The sequence below is a fragment of the Hylobates moloch genome, unplaced genomic scaffold (genome assembly GCF_009828535.3).
Source record: "Hylobates moloch isolate HMO894 unplaced genomic scaffold, HMol_V3 SCAFFOLD_14, whole genome shotgun sequence".
NCBI lineage: Eukaryota > Metazoa > Chordata > Mammalia > Primates > Hylobatidae > Hylobates > Hylobates moloch.
This window is the reverse complement of record NW_026652289.1, coordinates 6,712,519-6,736,710: the sequence shown is the minus strand read 5'-3', so window position 1 is coordinate 6,736,710 and position 24,192 is coordinate 6,712,519. Positions and strand designations below refer to the sequence as shown.

The window sequence follows — 24,192 nt, the reverse complement described above, 5'->3', positions numbered from 1 at the left end:
GTGGGTGCGATCATAGCTCACTGCAGCCTCAAACTCGTGGCTAAAGGGCTCAAGGGATCCTTCCACCTCAGCCTTCCAGATTATTTAGGTTTTTTTCCAAGGACTTTAAAATAGTTAATAAGCTTCGGGTCAGTGACAAGTAAATAAAATAGTGAGACAATTGGCTTGTTGCAGTCATGAGTATTGACAAGCCAGCGGCTATTTCCCTGCCTCCCTGGATGTCAGTGAAACTTCAGATGGCCCATGGCTGGTCAGTTTCTGTTCTTTAGGAGAAACAGGTGGGAAAGAGAGCGCACTGGAAACAGCCACTCTTAAAGGGATTTCTATTGTATGACAGTTTACTTAAAAATTTTTTTTTAACCTGCCAGGAAAAAAAAACAACAAAGTTGCTCTTTACTTAAAGGCCTCTGTGGCCATTCTGACCCTTCCAGTTTATTTGTTTGCCAAAAGCCCTGTAAACCCTGCCTCCTCCTAGACTGAGGTGGTGTTTTCTGGGCTTTTCCAGCTCCCAAGAGCTCCTCCCTCACTTCTTTCGCCTCCTGCTGCTCTGTTACCGGGGCCCCACCTCCCTTTGCCCCAAGGCATCTCTGTACAGGTCTCCGATTGGTGCACAGCACAGCCTGGCCTTTTAGGGACTGTTGTCGGGCGTTTAAAGTGATAGGGAAAGGGTCCAGTGGCTGCTTTTATCAACCAATCAAATATTTTCCTGACAGATCCCAAAATATTCCTGGGCCAATGGAGGGGGGAGCCCAAGATGCCTCTGCTGCTCCTTGGAGAGACAGAGCCTCTTAAGTTGGAGTGGGAGTGCTGGAGCCCAGTGGAGCCCTGGGCTGCCGCCAGCCCCGACCTGGCACTTGCTCGCCCGTGTCACTGTCGGGATTTGTCTAGCGGCGCATTCCCTAACAGGGGTGTGTTGGGGGGAGTCCTCTTTCCAACTGTCGAAATGGTTATCAAAGTGTTTGTTGCTACGTCTTCTGGGTCCATAGCGGTAGGTGTCTGGTGGACTCTTTCTTCCTATACTCTTTTTGAATAACTTAGGGTTGGAAATATGGCCAACGTTGGCCTTCAGTTTCTTTTTCGCGTGTAGTCAGCTGTGGCTCTGCAATAAGTATGTGCACCCTTTGCTTTCTGCATTTGATTTCATGGTGATGAAAAAGCGTGGAAAGGGTGTAATCTGGATGGTTGGGTGTGAAAAGGGATTCGAGTAAGGAGGCGTGCTTGACGCTAGAATTTTTAACATGTGGTTTGTGTTGTGTTGCCTTGTGAATATCATAGAAGCAGGGACTTTTTTGTGTGTGTTTCTGCCATTCATTCTGCAAGGCTTAAACTAATTTAAAATTGTAAATAAATGATACTTTGTGTAACACTGTTTGGAGCGGATGATGAACCAGATTGCTAAAATGACTCTGGGGTGTCATCACTTGTATATGCCATGCAATGATGTAACCATACTGAAAGTGTAAAGTTAGCATGTGTAATACATTGTTTGAGGAAAGTGATGTCACAGTGGCCAGAGCAGACGTCTCTCAGGCCACAGTTATAAACACTCCAGGCATTCAGACGGCCCCAAAGTAAGAGCTGAAAGCCGACCTTCCTAACAGTGCTTTGTCTAATTTTCTCGAGAGCATCCACCTCTTCAATTCTGGCCTTCATTCTGTGCAGGCTGGACCTGCCGTAAGAAATAGGGGTGATGGGCCGGGCGCGGTGGCTCACGCTTGTAATCCCAGCACTCTGGGAGGCCGAGGCGGGCGGATCACGAGGTCAGGAGATCGAGGCCACGGTGAAACCCCGTCTCTACTAAAAATACAAAAAATTAGCTGGGCGTGGTGGCGGGCGCCTGTAGTCCCAGCTACTCGGAGAGGCTGAGGCAGGAGAATGGCGTGAACCCGGGAGGCGGAGCTTGCAGTGAGCCGAGATTGCGCCACTGCACTCCAGCCTGGGCTACAGAGCGAGACTCCGTCTCAAAAAAAAAAAAAAAGAAAAAGAAAAAGAAATAGGGGTGATGAAGTGACACATATCTCTTTGGAAATGGGTCAGACTTTGATTTTAGGCTTGAACCTATATAGTGTCTGTCTGTCTGGTCCTGATATTTCGACCAGCATTTTAGCAGCAGTTAGGAAGGCTGTGGAGAGAAAAAACAGTTTTATTACATCCAAGAGTTAGAGACCAGCAAGGCGGCGGTTTCCTTTTATATCTAGTTTCTGGAGGATCTCAGGTTTCAGCTGGGATTTCAGCAGCCACTCTGCCAGAGACAGTACCCAGAGTAAGCCATTGGCTGGGTGAAGACAGCCGCTGAGTGCCACCACTCCCAGCCCCGAAAGTTCATGAGGTTTCCAGAGAGGGTGAGAAGAAAGCTGCCCCTTCTGCTAAGCACAACTGAGCAGCGATTGTTTTAGTGATCTCTAGAACAAATTAGCCAAAAAAGATGAGAACACACTCCAAATGTGAAACTCTGCAAAATCTTTTGTGGCTGTTGATGACTGCTGAAACTTTCAGTTGATCTAGAAGGAGTAAATTTTTTGACTATTGGATAAAAAATATTTTTTGGGGGGGGAAATGGTTTTGGTGGGCTCTAAATATGTTGTTGATGCTCATTGCTGAAAACTTTACCTCTTACCTGCCAGCCCTCCATATAGTCTGTAGATCTGGTCTACATATTCTTCAGAAGACAATCAATAAGTTAATGGATCTTTAAGGTTTATTTGATGTCCTGTGTTCTTGAAGTTTGGGCCCCTAATTTAGTAGCTTCGGATGACCTGGAGAGGCAACGTTCATCCCAGGGTCTTGGAAAAGCCTAGTTAGTTTTGGTTCCCTAAGCAAATGTTTCAGTGCCACTTGTAACTGTATGACCTTGGGAAAATTATTTCACCTTGTTGAGCCTCAATTTCCTTGTCTGTAAAATGAGGATAAGAATAGTGCCTACCTCGTAGTGTTGTCATGAGGACTGATGAAATGATGTGCGTGGGTGCCCTGCGTGGTGTCAAGTATTTATCAGCACTCAAGAAATGTTCTAATGATTAGTGAATGTTATTTATACTTACTAGCTACTATTAGTTAATATTAGTTGCTACTATAATGGTTATTATCAGTTACTGTTAATGAGTATTAATTAGGATTTCAGTTATAATTATTGGTTACTATAATTATTAGCTAATATTGCTTAGTAGATTGGGGTCTATGATCAGTATGTGTGAGAAGAATTTTCCAGAACCACATACACGGGAGAATTTCTGCCTTAGCCATAAGAATAAGAATTGATTATCCCCACGGTGTCAGTGCTAATGATTTTTCATGGGTAGAGAAATTTCACTCAAAAGCTTCTTGGCAAGAAAACCCCACAGTGGCTTCTTGTGCCCATGCTACTGTGTGGCAGTCAGTCTGCCAAGCCTTTCCTGCTTATTTCTTCGGCCTATACATTTAAAAAATGGATTCTTGCCTGACACCTCATCAGTAAGGGCATTCTGACTTCTGTTGGTTGAATGAAATAAATGAGAAAGGAAAAGCAAATTGTAATCTCCTTATGAGGAATTAAATACATGCAGCTGTGTATTACATCTCAATTTTAATAGTTGACTTCAAAGAGCTGTGGCACATTTTACCACGTTCTGGACGGATTTGGGTTAAGAGACCCTGGGGAGCAGGAGAGGGCGCGTGACTTCTGGGACCCTCCTCTCTTCCAGAAGGCCACAGTGGGGCAGGGGGGACAAAGGGAGAGAGGACAGTCCCTGCTGTCTCCAAGATGCACAGCCCCTGGAACCGATCTTTAAGGACAGATCCTCATAGTGGCTCTTGGGCTTCTCAGTCCTTTCTCCGTCTTCATTGACAGTGTAAATATCGTGGGAAAAATATGACTCTTGATTAGATCGTTGAGTGTCATTCTTGGAAAACTCATTCATTTATTGGAGCCTCAGCATTGTTATAAAATAGCCATCCAAATACTTACCTAGATGGCCCATGTGACAGTGCACTGGGATGGTGGTGTGCTATGTGGTGCCTGACAGTGCAGGTTTTCAGCCTAAGGTACAAAATGCTTTTCCATGCATCATGTTCTTCAGTTCTCACCAAAACCCCATGAGGAAGTCATTGTTACATCCAGTTTGCAGATGAAGAAACTGGAGATCAGAGCCCTTTCTCAGAAAGCAGCCTTCCAAGCTAGGATGGAAACACAGGTCGTCTCTGGCTCGAATCCAGTGTGCTTTATACTACAGTACAGTGATCTCAGTTGGAAAGTCTCCTAACTGTACAAGACAATAAACGAGAGGTGCCAAGTGAGTGGCATTAAGAGGCGCTGCTGTCAGATCACTCTGACACAGTCTAGTAGCTAACAGTGTCTGGGTGACTTTAGGACAGAGAACAATACTTTCTTATAAGTAAATGTAACAGGACAGGAAAACGGAGCTCTCTGAGTCTTCACTGAGGTCCCAAAGGCTCCAAACAATGACACACACCCCAAATACCCCCAGATCCTGTAGAGCCACTACTCAGGACAGACAGTGCAGCCTGGGGGGCCAGCATGGGCCATGGCACCCTGGAGGGTGGAGAAGGGGCAAAGGGGGAGAGGTGAAGAGTAGGAGTGTGTCCGTGATGGGAACTGATGAGGTGCTATGCACACCCCTCCCTCTGGGCCATAAAGAGAAGGACTCTTCGAAGAGCTAATGCTGTGTCCCTGGGAGTCAGCTCAGCAGGCGCTGTGAGGAGCTGCACTTTGCAGGCCCAGAGGAGCTCCTTGATCAGGGACCCTGCAAGGGGGAGGATTTTGGAGGGGAGGGGCACCATGCTAGAGCCAGGGCATAGGGGTGCAGCAAGATGACAGTGCCAGCCAGGTTAGCTCATATGCTCACTCCCCTCTTCCCTCCTCTCACCTGGATCCTAAGACCCTTTTCTGCAGGCTCCCAGCCCAGGCAGAACTCAAGTGCCCTGAATAACCTGATGAGCAATGCATTGGGCCCTGTTTAAATGACTGGTGTTTGGGGGATTACAGGGGGCAAACAGATTTCATTTTTCTTCTTCTTTTTCTCCGTTTTTGGGGATGAGGGCTGAGAAATGGCACTTAACACAATGCCATGCATGCAACAGTCCCACAATGGACCTGGATGCAATTGCCTGTCTTGTGAGGCTTAATCGTAAGCATGGTCTTCCCCTCCCATTGTCTCCATCTCTTTTTGCCTTTCTAATAGAAGAAACATAAGTCAAGACTTTTGGAAAGTTTTTCATCTATTCCAAAATTGTAGAATAAAGTATAGCTTTTTTCCCATCCCACATCAAGCCCCGAGGCATGGTTGATAGAATGGAAATAATGTTGGTGAGGTGGCCTGGACCTGGGCCAGCTGCCTCCCAGGCCGATTCGTGCTCCCAAGAGGGTATCTTAGAAGGCTTTGGAAAAAGAGCAGACAGGGGTTTGGACCGAATAAAGTAGTTGCCTTCTGAATAGTTAATTAAAAGTAAAACTGCCTAAAATGAAGGCATCTCTACTCTTTGAAACAGCAAAGTCATCTCTGAAAAGATGTAAGGGAATAAGTGCTTTATAAAATGGTATGAATAGTTATGGACAGGTTGGAAAAGATGTGTAGAGAATGTGATTAATTAAAATGATGATTTAGTCCAACAACCTGTCATCAGGTCTGATGGGATTTTGTAATGTTGAAAATTCAGCCGTGAAGCTGTGGAATTTGGAGCAGTTTCCATGGAAGGGGGGCAGATCTATGTGCCAGGCATCCACAGCACAGCTGTGGGAGGAGGGCACCTTGGTGGGGAGCAAGCACCTCCTCCTTTGGTTCTCATAGGCCTGATCCTGGGGAATTACCAGAGTCCATATGCCAGAAATTTAAGAGAAATTCTATCATTCCGCACCTTTCTGTCTGTCTATATTTCTTTGTCCATGCTTGCCCCAAACTGCAGTACCTTTGTTGGCCTGAGTCTTACAGATTCAGTAGGTGTTGTGTTGTGGCGAACAGAGCCTTTAATTTATTGATCCAATGTTTTTAGTTCCATTGTCTTTTTTATATTGATGGTATAAGTGTTAATTAAATTAAATGTGTGATTACCATTTATATAAGTTTATATGTGATTTGTATACTTATTTATATAAAATTTTATAATATATATTGACTGTCAATTTTGTTTTAAAAATTAACAGTAAATATAAAATTTTAAAAATTAAGAATTACTTGATATTAATTTATATTTTATACTTTATATACCATATATAATCAAATCACTATCAAGACCAAATTATATATAAATCATATAAGTTATGTATGTTATATAAGTTATATTACATATTATATAAGTTATATAAAAATCTTATATATAAATATAAAAATCTTATATATGATTATTAGATATTATATAGTTATATATGAAAGTCTTATATATAATATTATTATGATATAGTTACATATATAAATCTTGTTATATATAAGATTGTTATAATATAATTACATATATAAATCTTATTATATATAAGATTATTATATATTATATAGATACATATATAAATCTTATATATAAGATTATATATCATATAGTTATATATAAATCTTATTATATATAAGATTATTATATATTATATAGATACATATATAAATCTTATATATAAGATTATATATCATATAGTTATATATAAATCTTATTATATATAAGATTATTATATATTATATAGATACATATATAAATCTTATATATAAGATTATATATCATATAGTTATATATAAATCTTATTATATATAAGATTATTATATATTATATAGATACATATATAAATCTTATATATAAGATTATATATCATATAGTTATATATAAATCTTATTATATATAAGATTATTACATATTATATAGTTTTTTTTTTTTTTTTGAGACAGAGTCTCGCTCTGTTGCCCAGGCTGGAGTGCAGTGGCGCAATCTCGGCTCACTGCAAGCTCCGCCTCCTGGGTTCACGCCATTCTCCTGCCTCAGCCTTCTCCGAGTAGCTGGGACTACAGGCGCCCGCCACCACGCCTGGCTAATTTTTTGTATTTTTAGTAGAGACGGGGTTTCATCATGGTCTCGATCTCCTGACCTCGTGATTCGCCCGCCTCGGCCTCCCAAAGTGCTGGGATTACAAGCGTGAGCCACCGCGCCCGGCCATATATTATATAGTTATATAATTTGGTCTTGGAGGTGATTTGGTTCTAGGGTTTAAGTATCCAGATTTGTCTTACCTTTCCTTATATTATGAAACACCCAGCCGGGCACTGTGGGTCTTGCCTGTAATCCCAGCACTTTAGGAGGCCGAGGCAGGTGGATCACTTGATCCCAGGATTTTGAGACCAGCCTGGGCAACATGGTGAAACTCCATCTCTACCAAAAATTAGCCAGACATGGTGGTGTGCGCCTGTAGTCCCAGCTATTCGGAAGGCTGAGGTGGGAGAATCACTTGACCCTGGGGAGATTGAGGCTGCAGTGAGCCAAGATCGTGCCACTGCGCTCCAGCCTGGGCAACAGAGGGAGACCCTGTGTCAAAACAAAAAACAAAAAAAACAAGAAACAAAAAACCCCAAACAAAGAAACACCCTGACACCCTATACATGAGTCATTAAATTTGGCAAAAGTGAATAAAATAGATATTTTGGTTTACATGTCTCTAAGAAAGGAGTTGAGTTTAGTTAAAAGAGGGTTTACATCCAGATATTAGATTTTGGACAGGCATGTACCTTTTACAGCATTTGTTTGAAACCCTCAAAGTGTAGTCCTTCTTGTAAACAAGGCACATGAAAATGACAAGGGGCTCTTGTGCTCTGTAAAACATTTTTGTGAGTTGTTTTTATATGAGATGATACTCTATTCAGAAGACTTTAAGAAAATTGAGATGTGAGATATTGTCATGTCAAAGAAAATATTTAAAGTTTATTTATTTATGTATTATTTTTATTTTATTTTTTTAAATTTGAGACGGAGTCTTGCTCTGCTGCCCAGGCTGGAGTACAGTGGTGCAATATTGGCTCACTGCAACCTCTGCCTCCTGGATTCAAGTGATTCTCCTGCCTCAGCCTCCTGAGTAGCTGGGATTACAGATGCGTGCCACCACACCCAGCTACTTTTTGTATTTTTAGTAGAGACAAGGTTTCGCCACGTTGGCCAGGCTGGTCTCAAACTCCTGACCTCAGGTGATCCACCTACCTCAGCCTCCCAAGATGCTGGGATTACAGGCATGAGCCACTGTGCTTGGCCTAAATCTCACTTTTTTTTTTTTTTTGAGACAGAGTCTTACTCCGTCACCCAGGCTGTAGTGCAGTGGCATGATCTGGGCTCACTGCAACCTCCGCCTCTGGGGTTCAAGTGATCCCCCCGCCTCAGCCTCCCAAGTAGCTGGGATTACAGACATGCGCAACCACGCCTGGCTCATTTTTGTATTTTTAGTAGAGACGAGGTTTCACCATGTTGGCCAGGCTAGTCTTGAACTCCTGGCCTCAGATGATCTGCCCGCCTCAGCTTCCTAAAGTTCTAGGATTACAGGCCTGAGCCACCATACCTGGCCAAGTTTTAATCTTACTCTTAATAAATGGCCATACTTTTGCCTCATTATCCTGAGTGTATTCTATATCTATATTGTACCAATTAGTTCTGTACTTTTTTTTTTTTTTTTTTTGAGACGGAGTCTTGCTCTATCACCCAGGCTGGAGTGCAGTGGCGCGATCTCGGCTCACTGAAAGCTCCGCCTCCCGGGTTCACGCCATTCTCCTGCCTCAGCCTCTCCGAGTAGCTGGGACTACAGGCGCCCGCCACCACGCCCGGCTAATTTTTTGGTATTTTTAGTAGAGACGGGGTTTCACCGTGGTCTCGATCTCCTGACCTTGTGATCCGCCCGCCTCGGCCTCCCAAAGTGCTGGGATTACAAGCGTGAGCCACCGTGCCCGGCCTATGTACTTTTTTTTTTTTTTTCACCCAAACAAGCAGTTTAAGAATCTATTCACATGAAGGACTTGGCACAACGTCTTGTGCAAAGTAGAGAGTCACTAAATAACTGTTGATTGATTATTTGTTTTATTACCCTTTCTTTCTCCTCCTTCCCTCCCTCTCTCCCTACCTTCCTTCCTTCCTTCCTCCTTTTTTCTTTTTCTTTCTTTTTTTTTTTGAGACAGAGTCTCACTCTGTCGCCAGGCTGGAGTGCAGTGGCGTGATATCTGCTCACTGCAACCTCCACCTCCCGGATTCAAGCAATTCTCCTGCCTCAGCCTCCCAAGTAGCTTGGACTACAGGTGTGCGCCACCACGCCCAGCTAATTTTTGTATTTTTAGTAGAGACAGGGTTTCACCATGTTGGCCAGGATAGTCTCAATCTCTTCACTTTGTGATCCGTCCACCTCGGCCTCCCAAAGTGCTGGGATTACAAGCATGCACCGCCACGCCTGGGCCTTTTTTTTTTCTTTCTTTCTTCTTCTTTCTGACAGGGTCTTGTTGTATTGCCAAGGCTGGAGTGCAGTGATGTGATCATAGCTCATTGCAGCCTCCACCTCCCAGGCTCAAGTGATCTTCCCACCTCTTGAGTAGCTGGGACTACAGGCATGTACCACCACCCCTGTCTAATTTTTAAATTTTTTGTAGAGATGTGGTCTGTACAAAAGCTTTTTGTAGAGGCCCCATCTCGACAAAAATTTGTTTGCCCAGGCTGGTCTTGACCTCCTGGGCTCAAGTGATTCTTCCGCTTTCAGCCTCCCAAAGTGCTGGGATTACAGGTGTGAGCCACTGCACCTGGCCTGGTTACACTTTCTATAAGTTTCTCCCTGTGGTTATTAAAATGGGGTCCACAGAGTCTGCTGTAACTTATTTGCCAGTGTTTATAAAAGATGGCGTCACACATTTTCAGGAGTGAATTCTTTGAAGAGAGAAAATTGTAATTGCTTTTGTAATTGTTTATGGGGAAGGAGTTCTAAGTTTGAGAGATGGCCACGTTGGTAAGAAATGGCTACTGGCAGATATGGTCATTACATGTTACACAGGTAGAGAAAGGACATTCAACCATGTTCCCTTAGGTGTGGCTGCACTGAACTCAGAGAGGAGCCAGGTGTGAGTAGGAAAGGAGGAATCTGTGGGAGAAATGTTTTGCTGTGTGGCTTTTTTATGTGCTGGGAGAAACATCCTCCAGCTTTTCCTAGCCCCTGCTTGTGCCCTTCCCCTCCAATAATCTCTGTGTGAGCTTTTTAATCTCCTGTAATATTTCCAAAGCTACTTTTAGTTCAATGTGACTAATACTCTTATTTTCATAACTGAATGAAATGCATTTTAGTGTGGGTATACCTGATATTTGAATTTCATAGTAAAGTATCTTTTTATTTTATTATTTTACTTTATTTTTTAAAAATTAAACTAAAAAATTTTTTTTTGAGACAGTCTCACTCTGTCACCCAGACTGGAGTGCAGGGTTTGCTGCCACCTCTGCCTCCCAGGTTCAAGCGATTCTACTGCCTCAGCTTCCCGAGTAGCGGAGATTACAGGTGCATGCCACCATGCCCGGGTAATTTTCGTATGTTTAGTAGAGATGGGGTTTCACCATGTTGGTCAGGCTGGTCTCGAACTCCTGACCTCATGATCCGCCCACCTTGGCCTCCCAAAGTGTTGGAATTACAGGTGTGAGCCACCACACCTGGCCTTCTATTCTTCTTTAAACAAAATTTTTATTTTAAGAGACAGGGTCCTGCTTTGTCACCCAAGCTGGAGTGCAGTGGCATGATCAGCACACTATAACCTCAAACTCCTGGGCTCAAGCAATCCTCCTGTCTCAGCCTCCCAAAGTGCTAGGATTATAGGTGTGAGCCACATTGTCTGGCCTCTTTTTTTCTCTTCTTTACCTTTTCCCAATCCCTTGTCTTCCCAATTCTGATTTACTTTTTGGCCATTAACGCTTTGCAAAAAATTAAAGTATTTTGAAGACTGCAAAAAAGATACGAGAGCATCTCTATTCCAATTAGGTCATGTTAAAAGACAACATGACAACTCATCTAGTTTTGTAGATTTTTTTTTTTTTTTTTTTTTTTGCGACAGAGTGTTGCTCTTGTTGCCCAGGCTGGAGTGCAGTGGCACAATCTCGGCTCACCGCAACCTCCGCCTCCTGGGTTCAAGCGATTCTCCTGCTTCAGCCTCCCGAGTAGCTGGGATTACAAGGCATGTGCCACCACGCCCGGCTAATTTTGTATTTTTAATAGAGATGGGGTTTCTCCATGTTGGTCAGGCTGGTCTTGAACTCCTGACCCCAGGTGATCTGTCCACCTCGGCCACCTAAAGTGCTGGGATTATAGGTGTGAGCCACTGTACCCGGCTATTTGTAGATCTTAATTGGCTTTTGTGATTCCAGAATCTGGCAGCAGTCCAGACCAAAAAATGGTTCACGAAGCTCTGCTCCACCGCATGTGCAGGTTATATTTATCGCCAGAGAAAAGGAAATGACATTCAGAAAAAGGATGTGAGGTACAGACAGCTAGGTTGGGTTCTAACTCAGTATTTGCCTTATTTGAAAGTTGTTTGAACAGTTGGCCGCCTGTGATTGGCTGAAGCTTGTCTGCTGTCATTGACTGAAACTCAGCTCTGGTTACAAAGGCAAACTTCTAGTTAGGTTTTCAGTTTGTTTATGTACTAAGCTAGGTTGCAGTTCATTACCTAGGACTCCTGTGGAGTCTTCTAAAGCCCAAATTTAGTTTTAACAGTTGATTATACAATAATTAATTAATTATTTATTTATATTTTTTTGAGATGGAATCTTGCTCTGTCACCCAGGCTAGATTGCAGTGGCATGATCTCGGCTCACTGCAACCTCCACCTCCCGGGCTCAAGTGATTCTCCTGCCTCAGCCTCTCAAGTAACTGGGATTACAGGCGTGTGCTACCGTGCTTGGCTAATTTTTGTATTTTTAATGGAGACAAGGTTTCAGCACGTTGGTTAAGCTGGTGTCGAACCTCTGACCTCAAGCGATCCGCCTGCCTTGGCCTCCCAAAGTGCTGGGATTACAGGTGTGAGCCATCGCACCCAGCCTGATTATGTAATAATTTAAGCATTGATAATACTAAAATTTCAGAATTTAAATAGTCATTTGGTTGACCCTTTATAACAAAGAAGTGTGATTCTGTCATTTTCCTCGTTTGAATACTTAACAAAATTATTTGTATTGTATAGTACAACTAGAGGAAGGATTTAATTTTTGTAAATGTAAGCAAATATTTTTCATAAACAGCCTAATATTTCTCTACTCTTGACCAGATTAGGAAGAAACAGCAAGAAGTAGTGGGTTTTTTGGAAGCGAATAAAATCGACTTTAAGGAATTAGATATTGCCGGAGATGAAGACAATAGGAGGTGGATGAGAGAGAATGTTCCTGGAGAGAAAAAACCTCAAAATGGGATTCCTTTGCCTCCCCAGATCTTCAATGAGGAGCAGTACTGTGGGGTGAGTATGTGCTTCTATTAAAAATCCTGCTGTGCTTGTGTGTATTAGAAATTTTCTAGCCGGGCACGGTGGCTCACACTTGTAATCCCAGCACTTTGGGAGGCCGAGGCGGGCGTATCACGAGGTCAGGAGATCGAGACCACGGTGAAACCCCGTCTCTACTAAAAATACAAAAAATTAGCCAGGCGTGGTGGCGGGCGCCTGTAGTCCCAGCTACTCGGAGAGGCTGAGGCAGGAGAATGGCGTGAACCCGGGAGGTGGAGCTTGCAGTGAGCCGAGATTGCGCCACTGCACTCCAGCCTGGGCGACAGAGCAAGACTCCGTCTCAAAAAAAAAAAAAAAAAAAAAAAAAAGAAATTTTCTAAAGCAGATTAATTTTGAGTCAGCATTTGAAATTATTCACAACTGTCAGGTCATGATCTATTTCTGCCATCCAATAGCTGGACGGTAGATCCATTATGAATAATCAATATTTAAGATTTAGAAAAGGACAGAAACAATATCATGATGATTCAGAAGTTTTGGGGATTATTTCAGGTTCTTTTATTTTGAAGAGTTGAGGTCACATGTTCAAAAAATACATACATTTAGCTAGGAATTCTGTTCAGCCTTGCAGTGTGCACACACGTGTATCTGCACAGGAACATGGTAAGTTTTCTGTGTCGCCCAGGCTGGAGTGTAGTGGTGCAATCATGGCTCACGGCAGCCTCTTTCTCTTGGGCTCAAGCGATCCTCTCACTTCAGCCTCTTGAGTAGCTGGGATTGCAAGAGTGCAGTACTCCACCCAGCTAATTTTTAAATTTTTTGTAGAGACAGGGTCTCCCTATGTTGCCCAGGTTGCTCTGGAATTCCTGGCCTCAAGTGATCCTCCTGCCTTGGCCTCCCAAAGTGCTGGGACTACAGGTGTGAGCCACTGCGCCCCGCAAGTTTTCACTTTTATAAAATTGATTTGTAAAAATAAAGTCTTACTATAGATACAAGATAAATTTGTGTAACTTTAATTAGTTTGAAAACTGTTCTGGGCATTTTGATTATAACAACAATTTTGTTTTATACATTTGATAGTTCATTTCACCATAAGATCACTTTTTTCCCAGAGTTTATAGATCGTACTTGATAAATCAAGTTGTTGGAAAGAAATATTTTTAAAAAAGGACTTCAGAGTATGAGAACTGAAAATTAACTTAGAGGTCATCTAAGCCATCTAGGTTATTTTGCAGATGAGGACATGAGAGCTGTGTGAAGTAGAGGGAATGTCTCAGTGCCACGCGCCTGGGACTGCTGGAGCCGGGTGTAGGAATCTTATCTGACCTCTTCTCTTGCTGCACAGAACTGCTGGTTCTTTAGGTTACTTTTTTTAAAAAAATTGTTTACTGCCACTGTCTGTTTTATAAATTTATAAATGAATGTCCACACTCATTCATTTGCCTATTGTCTGTGGCTGATTTAGCACCATGGCAGATTTGAGTAGATGCAGCACAGGCCATGTGACCCACAAAGCCAAGAAGATTTACTGTCTGCTTGTTTACAGAAAAGTTTGCGGACCTCTGATTTGCAGGATGAATTGTGTAGCTGTTGGGGGCTTGTATTAGCTTCCTAGGGTTGCTGTATCAAACTACCACACACGGTGGCTTAAAACAACAGAAATTTATTCTCTCACAGATCTGGAGACTGGAAGTTCGAAATCAAGATGTGGGTGCAGGGTTGGTTCCTTCTGAAGGCTCTGAGGGAGAATTCGTTCCATGCTTCTTTCCTAGCTTCTAAAGCTTGCCAACAGTTCTTAGCACTCCTTGGCTTATGGAAGTGTCTCTGATCTCTGCCCTCATCCTCACATGGAGTGTGTCTCTCTGTGTTCATATGGCCTTCTCATAAGGACAGCAGTCATGGGAATAGGGCCCACCCTCATCCAGTATGGCCTCATCTTAACTAATTACAACTACAAAGATCCTATTTCCAAATAAGGTAACTCTCTTTTTTTTGAGATGGAGTTTCTGTCTTGTCTCCCAGGGTGGAGTGCAGCAGTGCAATATCAGCTCACTGCAACCTCCACCTCCTGGGTTCAAGTGATTCTCCTGCCTCAGCCTCTTGAGTAGCTGAGATTACAGGCATGTGCCACTATGCCTGGCTAATTTTTATAGTTTTAGTAGAGACAGGGTTTCCCCACATTGGCTGGGCTGGTCTCGAACTCCTGACCTCAGGCGATCCACCTGCCTTGGCCTCCCAAAGTGCTGAGATTACAGGTGTAAGCCACCACACCCGGCCCAAATAAAGTCACTTTCTGGGGTTCCAGGCTGACATGGATTTATGGGGGACACTGTTCAATTCAGTAGAGGGCTATACAAACTTATGTGGCTGTGTTAGCATTCTTCAGAGGCTTAACCAAAAGTCCTGTGGGTGTGAAAGTATTTTCAAACAATCTTAATGTGGTAGCATATATTAAGGTGAACATGTGGTCCAATTCAAATTCCTCCCCACCCCTCACTCCTGTCCTACCCACATCTTCCCCACCTTCCTTTACTTGACCCACATTTCTCAAAATTGTGGCTCTTGTTGGATAAGGAAAGGGATTTTTTTTAGGGGGGATGGTGGTAATGAGGAATTTTATTTCTTATAAAATCATTTCTATTATATAATTAAAAAATTAATATATTTGCCCATGAAAAATTAAGGTGATTCAAAATGGTCTCTAGTGAAAATTATTCCCCTCCATTTCTATTTTTTATTTATTTATTTAAGAGAGAGAGTCTTGCTGTGTTGCCCAGGCTGGAGTGCAGTGGTGCAATCATGCCTGGGTAATTTTTAATTTTTAGTAGAGACAAAGGGGTCTCACTATGTTGCCCAGGCTGGTCTTGAACTCCTGGCCTCAGGCAAACTCCTGGCCTCCCAAAGTACTGGGATTACAGGCATGAGCCACTGTGCCTGGTACCCCCTCTAGTTTCTGACTCCTGTCATTCTAGCTACCTTCCCCTGAGCCAGGCTGGCTCTACGGACCTGTGATCTGGGATGCCACACAGGACCCCATCCACAGGAGGGCTCTGTACTTGTTTAATGTTCTCCTATTGCTGTCTTGAAACTCTCAACCATTTTTGAAGGAAGGGCCTCATGTTTTCATTTTGCACTGGCTCTTTTGAATTCTGTAGCTCGTCCTACTCTGAGGCAGCCAGTGTTGGCAATTTCGTGTTTGGGTTTGCAGAGGTTTTCTATGTAGATTTACAACTGAATGTCATTTAAAAAATCAGAGTGTATTATATATGACTTTGTTTTGTTGACTTAATGACCGCATCTCAGAGTTCACAGTATAGCTGCCCATGCTTATTTTATTTATTTTAATTTTATGATAGGGTCTCGCTGTGTCACCCAGGTTGGAGTGCAGTGGCGCAATCATAGCTCACTGCAGCCTCAAACTCCTGAGCTCAAGCAATCATCCTGTCTCAGACTCCTCAGTAGCTGGGACTACAGGTGTGCACCACCACACCTCGCTAATGTTTTTTATTTTTTGTAGAGATAGGGTCTCACTGTATTTCCCAGGCTGGTCTCACACTCCTGGCTTCAAGTGATGCACTCATCTTGCCTCCCATAGTGTTGGGATTATAGGTGTGAGCTGCTGTGCCTGGCTGCCCCATATTTTAATGTCTGCAAAATGTTCCATTGTGTGTGACATAATTTTTTGTTGGTCCTTTGATGAAAAACATTCAGGTTGTTTTCAGCCTCTCCACCTTACAAACAATGCTGTAGGAATTATCTTTATACATAACAGATCTTTGTATCCGGTATGAGTGTGCATATGTATATGTAGGATAAATTCCTGGAAGACATCTGAGTTAAAGTACATATGCGTCTCACATTTTGATCAATATTGGCAAATGGTCGTCTGTTGCAGTTGTACTAGTTTACATTTCGACCAGCTGAGTTTGAGAGTGGCTAGTTCCCCGTGACTTTGACAACACTGTGCATAGCATACTTTTGGAACTTTGACAATCTCTTTGGTAAAACATGAATTCTCATTGCTTCTACCTGGATTTCTTTCTATGGGTAAATTGAACATCTTTTAAAACTACATTTATAAATTATCTGTGCTTTTTCTATGATTTACCTATGCATATTCTTTGCTATTTTCCAATTGGGTTATAGGTAATGTTTACTGGTTTGTAAGAGTCTTTGCATATGAAAGAAAGTAGCCCTTTGACCATATGTATTACTTCATTCTCACACTGCTAATAAAGACATACCCAGGACTGGGTAATTTATAAAGGAAAGAGATTTAATTGACTCACAGTTCAGCATGGCTGGAAAGGCCTCAGGAAACTTACAATCATGGTGGAATGGGAAGCAAGCATGCCCTTCTTCACATGACCTCAGGAGAGAGAAGTGCAGAGTGAAGATGGGGAAAAGCCCCTTATGAAACCATCAGATCTCGTGAGAACTCACTCACTATCATGAGAACAGCATGAGGGAACCACTCCCATAATTCAGTTACCTCCGACTGGGTCCCTTCTATGAGACAGATTATGGGAACTACTATTCAAGATTCAATTTGGGGGGAGACACAGCCAAACCATATCACCATAGATGTTGCAAATATTTCCTCCACATTTCTTACTTGTCTTTTGACTTTCAAAAGGGATTTTTTTTGCAATGCAGAACTTACACTTTTTTGTGTAGCCAAAGATATTAAATCTTTTGTCTTTGTGATTCCTGAATTCTGATTTTTGTTTAGGAAAGCTTTCTGTGCTCAGAAATTATCGGAAGAATCATCTCATGTTTCCTTCTAGTACTTTTCCAGGGAAAATAAGATTTTAAATGTCTTAGTTTGCTTATTTTAATCATCCTTTTAAATTTAGGTGAGTTACAGTAGACACAATATTGATGTAGGTGTCCACCAATGTTAACTCCTAGGATAAAATTACTACAGTTATTTTCTGCTATAAAAAAGAATATTTCAAAGTCATCTCTTATCCCAGTTTGCTGTGATCTAGTAATTTTTTTTCATTTTAATTGTGGAGGAGAAAGAAAAGGTTTTCCAAATAATGACTGCTATTTTTAAGATGTATTTTCCTTAACAAATATGGATCTAATGAAATAAATATACAAATTATTTCATGTTTAACTGTTTCTATTCTTTTTATTTCTACCTTCAGAGAGGTATTTGTAGTTTACCTTATGAGAAGCTTTGCTTAATTTGCTTTTCTGTGGTCTATGGACACACTTACAAAAGTACACTCATGAAGAAGAGGGCTTTGTTTCCAGAAAGTAGGTAAAAATGATTATTTTTATTTGTATGCTCAGAATTTAAAAGGAGACTCAAAAGTTCTGAAGGATATGCAGGCTCAAAATAACGTCAGTCTAGATAGGCAATGTCTCTTTCTACATGATTAAAATGTATATAACTGTTATTTAAGTGGTCTCCCTGGCTTCTGAAGATTCTTGGTCAATCATATGCCATGCCTGATGATGGCAGCAGGTGGAAGGAGACCCCAGAGGCAAGCAGTAGATTTCACTGGGCAGTGAGGGGATTGGACGTCAAGGGTAGTCCTCAGTGCCTTCCTGCCCCTGCCAGTTTGAACTTCTGCTACTCTATGCAGAGCAAATGAAGATATTATCCTGAGAGCCAGGGCAGACAACTGTTAGATTGAGAAAGGAGATACCACACTGGAAGCCAGGCACAGTTGAGGCCAGGCTCCCCGCCGACAGAGGAATGTGAACTGGAAAGAGCAGACACATCTGTTGATGACAAGTTGGCATCTGTGCATTTTAGCCCAGGTAAGGGCCGGAGTGCCTGCCTGGGACCAAGATAGCCTGGGCCTGACTGAACACAACCAAAGAGGACCTGGATTGTTCAGCACAGAGGTGCCCATTTAGCAGAGGGATGAGTGTCTCCGGGTACTCAGGGCTGTAAGGAAACACAGGATGCAAACCCAATTAGGGTGGGGAGAGGGCTTCTCAACATATCGACGTTACTGAACAAACTATGTTATGTTCCTAAAATTTATTTTGAAATATGCCATATGTGATAAGAAATACATAATTTAAAAAGGAATGATACAATGAGCAACCATTGTATGCACCATCCAGTTTAAGAAGGACAGTATACTATCACCAGAAATGTGGAAGCCCTCTGTGTGCCTCTCCCTGATCACGTCCCTCCCCCTCTGCACCAGTGATAGTCATTGGAAAGAAAGGGTCTTGCTCTGTCACCCAGGCTGGAGTGCAGTGGCACGATCACGGCTCATTGCAGCCTCAACCTCCTGGACTCGATTGATCCTCCTGCCTCAGCCTCCTGAATAGCTGGGACTATAGGTGTGCAGCACCACACCTAGCTAAATTTTGTATTTTTTGTAGAGATGGCACCTCCCTATGCTGCTGAGGCTGGTCTTGAATTCCTGGTCTCAAGCAGTCCTCCTGCCTTGACCCCCCAACGTGCTGGGATTACTGGTGTCAGTCACTGTGCCCAGACCTTATTTTTCATTTAAAAACCTTTGTCTTCTTTTACCTCCCTGAATATGCACATAGTTTACTATGACACATGTGTTCCCATTGCAATCCCCTATTCCCAAACAAATATAATTTTCTTTTAGAGAGCCTCTTGTTCATCTGGGAAGCTTGCTACGCTTGGGTTCTTCTCTGTGGGAAACGTTTCAATTTCCTTAATGAATGGACTGTTTAGGCTTTCTACTTTTTCGTAAGTTGGTTTTCATAATTCTGTTTCTATAAATTCTAAGATGTCTAGTTTTTTTTTTTTTTTTTTTTTTGAATCAGGGTCTTTGTTGCCCGGGCTGGAGTGCAGTGGTGCCATCATGGCCCATGGCAGCCTTGAGCTTGTTTTTAAGTTTTAAAGTCTAGTATAACATTTTTTTTTCAAAAGTCAGAGGAAGGTACAGAAATTTCCCATATACCCCCTGTTCCCACACATGCAGAGCCTCCCCCATTATCAACATCCCCCCAAGTTTTAAATAAGATATTCTTAAGACCTGTTTAAAATAGGTAGTTATGGCTTCTCTTCATTCCTAATGTTTCTATTGTGTCTTCTCTGATTTTTTTTTTTTTAATTTATGTTGTTCATAGTTTTTTGTTTGTTTGTTTGTTTGTTTTTGGTCTTTTGGTTTATTGATTCTTTCTGATCTCTCTATACTTATATCTTTATAGCTAATTTTTCTCTTATTTTTAAAATTTCTGCCCTTGCCTTTATCATTTTTTCCTTCTATACACTTTGTTTTTTTTCCTCCCCTTACCTTAATGTTCAGTTAGATGCTTAGCTCACTTTTAACCTTTTTTTCTTCTCTAATGTCAATATTTAAGGCTAGAAATTTCTCACTGAGTACTGTCAGTTCATTCCATATATTTTGATATGCAGTATTTTCTTTTGTTTTTTTTTTGATGTTTTTATTTTATTTATTTATTATTATTATTTTTTGAGACGGAGTTTTGCTCTTGTTGCCCAGGCTGGAGTGCAGTGGCCCGATCTCAGCTCATTGCGACTTCCGCCTCCCGAGTTCAAGTGATTGATTCTTCTGCCTCAGGCTTCCCGAGTAGCTGGGATTACAGGCGCCACCATGCCTGGTTAATTTTTTGTATTTTTAGTAGAGACAGGGTGTCATCATGTTGGCCAGGTTGGTCTTGAACTCCTGACCTCAGGTGATCCACTGGCCTTGGCCTCCCAAAGTGCAGGGATTACGGGTGTGAGCCACCGCACCCAGCCTGCAGTATTTTCTTTATCGTTAAGTATAAATGTTAAAACATTTTTAAAATATATATATATTTTTTAATATTATTATACTTTAAGTTTTAGGGTACATGTGCACAATGTGCAGGTTTGTTACATATGTATCCATGTGCCATGTTGGTGTGCTGTAGCCATTAACTCGTCATTTAGCATTAGGTATATCTCCTAATGCTGTCCCTCCCCCCTGCCCCCACCCCACAACAGTCCCTGGTGTGTGATGTTCCCCTTCCTGTGTCCATGTGTTCTCATTGTTCAATTCCCACCTATGAGTGAGAACATGTGGTGTTTGGTTTTTTGTCCTTGCAATAGTTTACTGAGAATGATGGTTTCCAGTTTCATCCATGTCCCTACAAAGGACATGAACTCATCATTTTTTATGGCTGCATAGTATTCCATGGTGTATATGTGCCACATTTTCTTAATCCAGTCTATCGTTGTTGGACATTTGGGTTGGTTCCAAGTCTTTGCTATTGTGAATAGTGCCGCAATAAACATACGTGTGCATGTGTCATTATAGCAGCATGATTTATAGTCCTTTGGGTATATACCCAGTAATGGGATGGCTGGGTCAAATGGTATTTCTAGTTCTAGATCCCTGAGGAATCGCCACGCTGACTTCCACAATGGTTGAACTAGTTTACAGTCCCATCAACAGTGTAAAAGTGGTCCTATTTCTCCACATCCTCTCCAGGACCTGTTGTTTCCTGACTTTTTAATGATCGCTATTCTAACTGGTGTGAGATGGTATCTCACTGTGGTTTTGATTTGCATTTCTCTGATGGCCAGTGATGATGAGCATTTTTTCATGTGTTTAGGATTCCCTATTTAATAAATGGTGCTGGGAAAACTGGATAGCCATATGTAGAAAGCTGAAACTGGATCCCTTCCTTACACCTTATACAAAAATTAATTCAAGATGGATTAAAGACTTACATGTTAGACCTAAAACCATAAAAACCCTAGAAGAAAACCTAGGCAATACCATTCAGGACATAGGCATGGGCAAGGACTTCATGTCTAAAACACCAAAAGCAATGGCAACAAAACCCAAAATTGACAAATGGGATCTAATTAAACTAAAGAGCTTCTGCACAGCAAAAGAAACTACCATCAGAGTGAACAGGCAACCTACAAAATGGGAGAAAATTTTCGCAACCTACTCATCTGACAAAGGGCTAATATCCAGAATCTACAATGAACTCAAACAAATTTACAAGAAGAAAACAAACAACCCCATCAAAAAGTGGGCGAAGGATATGAACACACACTTCTCAAAAGAAGACATTTATGCAGCCAGTGTTGAAACATTTATACCTTTCTTTTTTGACCCATGCATTGAAATTATGAGTACATTTGGAGTTTCTTCTACTTTGTTATATGCTTTTAATTTTTCTCAGTTTTGCAGTTTTTTTAATCCTTTCTTGATGTAATTTTACTGACTAAAGTCTCTTTTTTCTAATTTTATTTTCCCCTTTACTCAATGCAAATAATCTGTCCTTTTAGTGGTTAACTTAGCTATTTTAACATACATACTTAATTTAAATTCGTTAAAGATAATCAGTAACCTTACTTTTGTCCCGAACTTTTTTTTTTTTTTTAAGGCAGAGTCTCGTTCTGTCACCCAGGCTGGAGTGCAGTCGTGCAATCTTGGCTCACTACAGCCTCCACCTCCCAGGTTCAAGCAGTTCTCCTGCCTCAGCCTCCCGAGTAGTTGGGATTACAGGCATGCACCACCATGCCCTGCTAATTTTTTTGTATTTTTAGTAGAGCTAGGGTTTCACCATGTTGGCCAGGCTGGTCTTGAACTCCTGAACTCAGATGATCCACCTACCTTGGCCTCCCAAAGTGCTAGGATTACAGATGTGAGCCACTGCACCCGGTCTGTCCCAAACATTAAAAGGGCCTTTAGACACTTTCACCCTAATCACTCTCTTTGTTTACATGTGTTTGGTTTTTCAGTATTTCAGCTGGCCTCGCATCCTGCTCCACAAATTAGGCATTTCTATTTATTGGTTGAACAATCAATGTTTGTTCAGATTTAGATTTACCCACATATTTACTATTAATTTTATCTTTACTTCTTGAATCTGAGCTATTCCATCTGGAATTATTTTCTTCTTCCTGAATACATCCTATAAGTTTCTTCAAGTGAAGGTCTCTTGGTGGTAACTTCTCTAAGTTTTTGTTTGTTTAAAAAAAGATATTTTCCAGACAATGTATTTCTTTCACCTTCATGCTTGAAAAAATAATTTTACTGAGTCTGGAATTCTGGGCTGATGGTTATTTTTTCTAAACACATTGAAATTATTATTTTACTTTCACCTGGCCTGTAAGTTGCTATTGAGAAGTCAGCTGTCAGTCTCATCACTATTCTTTTATTGGGAAACTTTCTTTTTTCCTTTTTCTTTTCCTCCCTTTCTTCTTCTGTCCCTTCTGTCTTCTTTTCTTCTTCCTCTTTCTCTTCGTCTTTTTCTTCCTCTCTCTCTGGTTGCTTTTAATAGTATTTCTCTACGATGTGTCTAGGTTTAGAGTTATTTTTATTTATCTAGTTTAGAATTATTTATTGGGCTTCCTGAGACTAAGGGTTGTTATCTTTCAATAAGTCTAGAAAATTATTAGTAATTGGCCAGGTGAGATGGTGCATACCTATAATCCTAGCACTTTGGAAGGCCGAGGTGGGAGGATTGCTTGAGCCCAGGTGTTCGAGACTGGCTTGGGCAGCATAGTGAGACCTTGTCTCAAACAATTAAATTAAAAAAAGAAAGTGTTTAGCAATTGTATGCTTGAGTTTAGGTTTTTCCCTATTGTCTGTATTTGCTTCTCCAAGAGCTCCTATAAGACGTTTGTTTGATCTTCTCACACTGTTTTCATACAATAATATTTCCTCCACATTTTTCATCTCTTTTTTCCTCTCTAGATTATTCATTGATTGTTTGTTTATTTATTTATTTATTTTTAAATAGAGACAGAGTCTCGCTATGTTGCTCAGGCTGGTCTTGAACTCCTGGGCTCAAACAATCCTCCCTTCTGTGACTCCTAAAGTGCTGGGATTCTAGGCATGGGCCACCACACCCAGCCTACTGCTGGGCTCAAACAATCCTCCCTTCTCTGACTCTTAAAGTGCTGGGATTCTAGGCATGGGCCACCACACCCAGCCTACTCCTGGGCTCAAACAATCCTCCCTTCTCTGACTCTTAAAGTGCTGGGATTCTAGGCATGGGCCACCACACCCAGCCTGGATGATTTCTTTGACTGCATCTTCCAGTTAGCTACTTTTCTCTTCAGGTGTGTTTGTTTCATCCACATTTTGGGTTTTACAATTCTGCTATTACATCTTTTTATTTTCAGGAGTTCTTTTTGGTTCCTTTCTAAATTTGCTTGATTGTTCTCTCTAGGTATTTATTCTGTTTTCGAGTTTCTCTTTTCTTTCACTAAGTATATTAAATATAGCTGTTTTATATTCTTTGCCTGATAATTCCAGTATCTCATTCTGATTTTTAATTCCACCTTCTGTTATTTCTTCTTGCTCTCACTATGTTTTCTTTTTATTCCCTTATTTATATTGTAACTTTTGGCTTCAAACTGCTCATTTTTAAAAACTTTATTAGTGGCTATCTTAGTCTGTTTTGTGCTGCTAAAACAGAACACCACAGACTGGGTAGTTTATAAACAATAGACGTTTATTTGGCTTATAGCTCTGTAGGTGGAAAGTCCCAGATCGAGGGCAGCATCTGATGAGGGCTTTGTGGCTGCGTCATACGTGGCTGAGGGTATCCCAGCAGCAAGAGAAAGGGAGAGTCTAACTCACAGCCTCAAGCCTTTTCATAAATGTCATCAATTAGCTCATGAGGATGGTCCCCTTATGGCCTCAAGAGTTCTCCTTAGGCCCCACCTCCCGACACTGTTGCATTGGGGATTAAGTTCCAACACAAGCTTTCTGGCGGATACATTCAAATCACAGCAGCGGATACTCTTTGAGGCCTGGGGTTTATTTCTGCTAGTTTCCTTAGAACTGTATCAAACTTAGACACATCTTAAACTCAGATTTCCTTTTAAGAT

The 24,192-nt window shown here is 41.6% G+C and overlaps 1 protein-coding gene across 4 annotated transcripts in view; it reads left to right on the top strand.

Annotated features, from left to right (window-relative positions):
- SH3BGR (SH3 domain binding glutamate rich protein) overlaps positions 1-24,192 on the top strand; it is a 70,233-nt gene that overhangs the window by 5,060 nt on the left and 40,981 nt on the right. For 2 of the 4 annotated variants that reach the window (XM_032174381.2, XM_058427508.1), the window contains exons 1-2: positions 755-988; positions 12,228-12,413. In XM_032174381.2, the coding sequence (XP_032030272.1) occupies positions 755-988; positions 12,228-12,413 (420 nt within the window). Of the gene's footprint in view, positions 1-754; positions 989-12,227; positions 12,414-24,192 lie in introns of those variants that run through there. The other 2 variants (XM_032174384.2, XM_032174383.2) reach the window with 1 other exon arrangement.